Raw genomic sequence first — 5,318 nt, 5'->3', positions numbered from 1 at the left:
TCGTGTCAGTGTACATGTCATCTAACAAGTATCTACATATTAGTTGTAGATATCTCTCATCCCTCAACTTATTAGTACAACTATTTCATTTCATAAAAAAAAGAATATAATATGTATTATTTTTAATCGCTCTTATTAATATTCAGTTTTAAAAGAATATTAATCAAGAATATTTTATAAAGAATACTTTGATGCAATAAAAATTCTATAATCATAATAATTTTATTTGTAAAATATTTTGTTTTAAAATTTTTATTATTATAGATTTATTAATCAAACATTTAATAAATATTAAAAATAAATAATTTTTTATTAATAAATTAAATGTATTTAGATAAATAAAATTTGTGTAACTATTTAATTTATTATCCTAATTGGAACATGATCTATAAGGTAGGGGTGTTCACGGTTCGGTTTTAACCCAAAAATTCAACCACACAGGAAAATAGTATTCTTTATGAATATAACCCGAACCGAATCGAGAACCAGTTTAAAATGAATATATTTTGTTCAATTCGGGTCGATTTTTTAGCATAAAAACCATAAAAAACCGGACCAATCTTCGTCACTAAACTAAATTGAAAGAAAAATTTAACAACAAATATCAATCTAAGTTATTAATCACAGCAACCACTTAGAAATTCAAGAAAAGCAACAAAAAAAAAAAGCAACCAGCAATCAAAGTCTTCCACATAGGAGCTGGGAAGGGGAAGGGAAAAGGGAAGGCTGAGAAAGGGGGAAAGGAAAAGGGAGGTCTTGAAGAGAACTGATTGACCATAAATTTTCTTGGATTTTTAGCTTTTTTGGGGTATATAGAGAATCTCAAAGCTTGTCTTCGTCCGGCACAAGGATAGAACTATTATAAATTATATTGTATAACTATCAAAGGCATAATTTTTTGAATAATGATTCCCTCGCATCTGGATTGTAAAACTGGAAGGGGAAGGCTGAGAAAGGAAAAGGGAAGGGAAGGCTCAAGGGAGGGTGGAGGTTGGAAAGAGAAAAGGTGTTTTAGGATTCTAGGATGGGAAAGGAAAACGAGAAGGGAAAAAAGGAAGGGAAGGCTTAAGGGGGAGTGGTAGGTGGAAAGGAAAAAAAATAATTGGGTTCTAGGAATGGAAAGGGAAAGGAAAAGGAAAAATGGGGAAGGGTGGAGGGGGAGAGGGGTTTGGCGGCCGGAAATTAAGGGGATCGGTTTAAGCTTTTTTAAATTGAAACCAAACTGAACCAGGTGAGTTTTTTTATTTTTTATATTGATTTAGTTTTTTTAATTATTTTTTTAATTTAATTAGTTGTTCCGTTTTTTTAAATACCCTGCTGTAGACGTTTAAAGCTGCTAATATCTCTTATCTCTTCCTTCGATTTCCCAACTTACCTCGCCCGGATAGTTGAGAGAAAAATGTTTTCTTCCTCGGTCTGCATGCCGATTTCACCATCTTCCCACTCTCTCTTGAAAGCAAATCACAATCCTCTTCAGGGATCGAAACCATCATGTTCTCCTTCGAAAATAAGATCTTCTTATATGACTACTCGAGCTCTTCTCTCAAGTACCAAAGAAACAGTGTTGAAGGACTTCCATGAGCGAAGAGCTCTCAAGGCATAGCTAACCCCACCTACTTTGTTTCTTGCATTTATGTCTTTTGTAGCTTCTTGGTTATTCTTTTTTGAAGTGGACGTTCCCGTTTTACTCAGGAAACCCAAATACCTAAGAACCAGATATTTCTCTTGTTTCAGCAATGTCATATATACAATCATGATGTTCAAAATTCTGTTTTCTTTGCTTTGAGAAAATCCCATCTTCTTTTAATCTTTTCCTTTGATTGCCATGGATTTTACACCCTTCATCTGGATTCATTTTGAATTTTGGCCTTTCAATTATATTTGAGAACTATATTTTTGTTGTGTCCTCTACAGATTATCTCAGGTTTGCAGAATTTTAATAAAGAAAATGTTGCTTCAGTTGTTACTGCTGCGGACAAGGTTGGCCTCACACCAAATTTATAAGTTTCCCTAGTAGCAATATAATTTTATGAATGATTTATTGCATGATATATATAACAAGAGATTCCTTGTTATCAGATATATAAGTTGCTGCGGTTTTTTTTTTCTTTTAATTATTATTTTATTGTGATCCAATATCATTAAATGTGCAGGGGGGAGCAACTCATGTGGATATAGCTTGTGACCCAGAATTAGTGAAGCTTGCCATTATCCTAACTTCCCTACCTGTAATATTTCTCACTCTTTAAATGGCTATTGCTTGATTCTTCTTTTTTTCGTATTATATACATGATCAGAGAAAACTTTCTGATAAGTTTTAGAAAACTATTTTAACTGGGGAGTCTCAATGACTTTCATACGCAAATGCGATAAAAATGCTTATCACTTCCATTTTATCGCATTTGCATGTTTTGATTTACTGAAATATGGATTAGACATTCTAGGTGTTTTTACCACAAAATATTTTTCTTAAAGCTTACATGCTTTTCATGTCACAAGTAATGGTCCCTTCAAAACCAGATTTGGAAGTTCCGGGTTGATCAAGGTGCAAGGTTCCTCCCTTCACAATGTCTGGCAATAGACTGAAGAAAAATAGAAAGGGGAAATGTTATAGAAACAAGCATTTTGTAAGACCAAAACCACCATTTGGCATCTATTCTGGCCTTAAATCCTGCTATTAGGATATTTCAGTGATTTGTTTGCACTATCAAAACCGTCAATTGCTGCCCAATGATCGAACTTCAAGACCTTAATTCTTAATAGCAAGATCCTGATAGAGCTCAAAAATGTTCAGAGTTGTGCGTGTAGATATAGCTCCAAACATGTTCAAAATCATACATGCCATTTTCTTTTTCTTTATTTCATTTGGAATTTCCCAAACTTGCAGGTTTGTGTTTCTTCAGTGGAACCAAGAGCATTTCTAGCTGCTGTTGAAGCAGGAGCACAGATGGTTTGATCACAAACTCATTTGCTTTCACTTTATTTTTGACGCAAATCTTTGATCTTGGACATCAATGGCTTCTTAAGGAGGCATATGTAAGCTGAGATGCAAAATGAGAAAGCAATTGTGTTGCCATGTTGACAAGACTGATGGTTTTTACAGGTGGAAATTGGAAATTATGATTCGTTTTATGATCAAGGAGTGGTTTTCTCTCCAGAGAAGGTATCAATCAACTCTTTATATGATCATGAGAAAGTAGTTTCTTCAGTTATAAATGATTTCTGGGGTTGAACCTTCTCCAATTTCAGGATTTTCCAGTTCTCATTGTCATCAATTCTCTACACTGTATAGTCCATCCTGTTCCCAACATCTGTCACTAATGCCCCAAAATAAAAAGGCCTCGGATATTACTTTTTCTAACTGTCCAGATTAATCTTCTGGTTTCTATAGTTCTGTTTCTGCTTTCTTAGTTATAGAAGAAACTTTTGCAGATATTAAATCTGACAAAGGAGACTAAGAGGATTCTTCCATCTGTGACATTATCAGTCACTGTTCCTCACACCCTAAGTCTCCCTGATCAGGTAACAAGCAACACTTGTCTATTATGGAAGGAAAGCACTATCATATTTTGTGCACTGATGTTCTTTTTTATATGGAGAACAGGTCAAGCTTGCAGAGCTATTAGAACAAGAAGGAGTTGACATTATACAAACTGAAGGAGGAAAATGTTCTAATCCTTCAAAATCTGGTGTTCTAGGTTTGATTGAGAAGGTAATGCAAAACAATCTTGCACTATTTATGGAACTTTTTGGTCATAGAATAATTGTGGAGTAGGAAAGGAAAATAGGGAAGTGTGGGTTTCTTAAGCAACTTAATCAATTTCCGGACCAAGCTAATTTGAAAGAAAAACCCAAAAAGGATGGGAAATGAATCATAAAAAGAGAACAAAACATTGGATCAAAGAGGGGAATTAAGCCCTGATGTTCTACATGAAGAATAGACATTTGGTAAAAAAACATATTTTTGGTTGTTAAAAATTGCAGCTCATCCTTCCTTCCTCAATTTGCTGTGATCATGTCCTAAATTAATTTCCAAATGTTTGAGTTGCCATTCTAATTATCTGGTAATACCTTGATGTATTTTTGACACATCTGATTATGAGTTGAAACTGCTGCTGTTGAAAAATATTAATGCATTCAGAATAGAGAAGTTTCGTTAGTTTAGTGTGAGTTTTTAATTAATTATTCATAAAAAAAGCTAGTTTTGATTGTGTATTTGTGATTTTTCTTTTTTTTTCTTTTTCTATTTAAACTTACCAATTTGCATTGCACTGTAGGCAACACCAAGCTTAGCAGCAGCATATTCCATCTCGAGGGCTGTGAAGATTCCAGTTATGTGTTCATCTGGACTTAGTGCAGTTACAGCACCAATGGCCATCACAGCAGGGGCAGCTGGTGTGGTATGAAAATTAATTAACATTCATGAATTTGATCATTCACAACTCTACAAAGCTGTGCTGCATAGAATCATTCCTGAAGAAAAGCCAGCTGCTGTAACGCAGCAATCAGGGCTGTGCATGCACTCCATACATCTATGGGGCAAACCAAGCACGATGTGCTTGCTCGTTCCCAATTGCTGCAGCACGCAGGCACAACTGCAGCTAACAAATTCTTATACTCCTGAGAATAATGCTGACATTAGCATCACCTTTGAAACAGGGAGTCGGCTCAGCAATTAACAGGCTAAATGATGTGGTGGCAATGATTGCAGAAGTCAGAAGCATTGCAGATTCATTAGGCAGTTCAGCTGATAGACGCACCAAATCTGAAGAAAAATCTGTGACATTGTAATGAGTACATTTCCTGTGATTTAGGAAGACACTGGTTGATCAAGGAAAGCACGAGCAGAATATCAAAAGTTACAGCGATTAAACAGATGCGAGTATAATAAAACAACATGGAATTCCCGCATCTATAAGTTAAGGAGCATTCAAGACTATGAGATATGATAGCAATCAAGAAGAAATTTGCAAGATTTCAACCATTCCTTCTTTCTCCTCAATCTTCTCTTTCTCACTCTTCACTTTCCATAGCCATCTCTCCTTTTCCTTTCCAATTTCTCTTCAATCTTGATTTTTCTTCACAAATCATCAATAATTATTCATGGGTTTTTCGCTTGAAGAAGGAATTTTGGAGATTTTGTAGAGAAAATAGAAAGTTTCATTTTTTTCCCCTCGTGGCTGTTTAGCCGATTGTTATTAACAAAGGGAGAGAGATGGATTTTTTTATCTTCTAGCAGACATTTGTTAGCGGGCTACGATCGATTTAATTTATATGTTTTTAAATGATTTAATAAATTAAAAAGATAATTTAGGTGA

General features: G+C 34.7%; 1 protein-coding gene across 1 annotated transcript; it reads left to right on the top strand.

Annotated features, from left to right (window-relative positions):
- The first annotated feature begins 1,313 nt into the window (after positions 1–1,313).
- On the top strand, positions 1,314–5,118 carry LOC105115277 (uncharacterized protein ycf23-like). Its single transcript, XM_011012116.1, has 9 exons — positions 1,314–1,597; positions 1,915–1,980; positions 2,154–2,228; positions 2,888–2,950; positions 3,104–3,163; positions 3,433–3,522; positions 3,605–3,712; positions 4,278–4,400; positions 4,660–5,118. The coding sequence occupies exons 1-9, from the start codon at positions 1,400–1,402 to the stop codon at positions 4,789–4,791; spliced, it is 915 nt and encodes a 304-aa protein (XP_011010418.1). The 5' UTR covers positions 1,314–1,399; the 3' UTR covers positions 4,792–5,118.
- Positions 5,119–5,318: the final 200 nt, after the last annotated feature.

The sequence above is a fragment of the Populus euphratica genome, unplaced genomic scaffold, assembly GCF_000495115.2.
Source record: "Populus euphratica unplaced genomic scaffold, PopEup_1.0 scaffold669.1, whole genome shotgun sequence".
NCBI lineage: Eukaryota > Viridiplantae > Streptophyta > Magnoliopsida > Malpighiales > Salicaceae > Populus > Populus euphratica.
The sequence above is the reverse complement of the archived record's forward strand: the minus strand, read 5'-3'. Positions and strand labels throughout refer to the sequence as shown.

Bases quoted from the DNA above. Each gene is read 5' to 3' on its own strand.
- LOC105115277 (XM_011012116.1), top strand. From the start codon at position 1,400: ATGTTTTCTTCCTCGGTCTGCATGCCGATTTCACCATCTTCCCACTCT. The intron at 3,164-3,432 runs GTATCAATCAAC...AAACTTTTGCAG, and splicing joins TGGTTTTCTCTCCAGAGAAG to ATATTAAATCTGACAAAGGA. The intron at 4,401-4,659 runs GTATGAAAATTA...CCTTTGAAACAG, and splicing joins CAGCAGGGGCAGCTGGTGTG to GGAGTCGGCTCAGCAATTAA.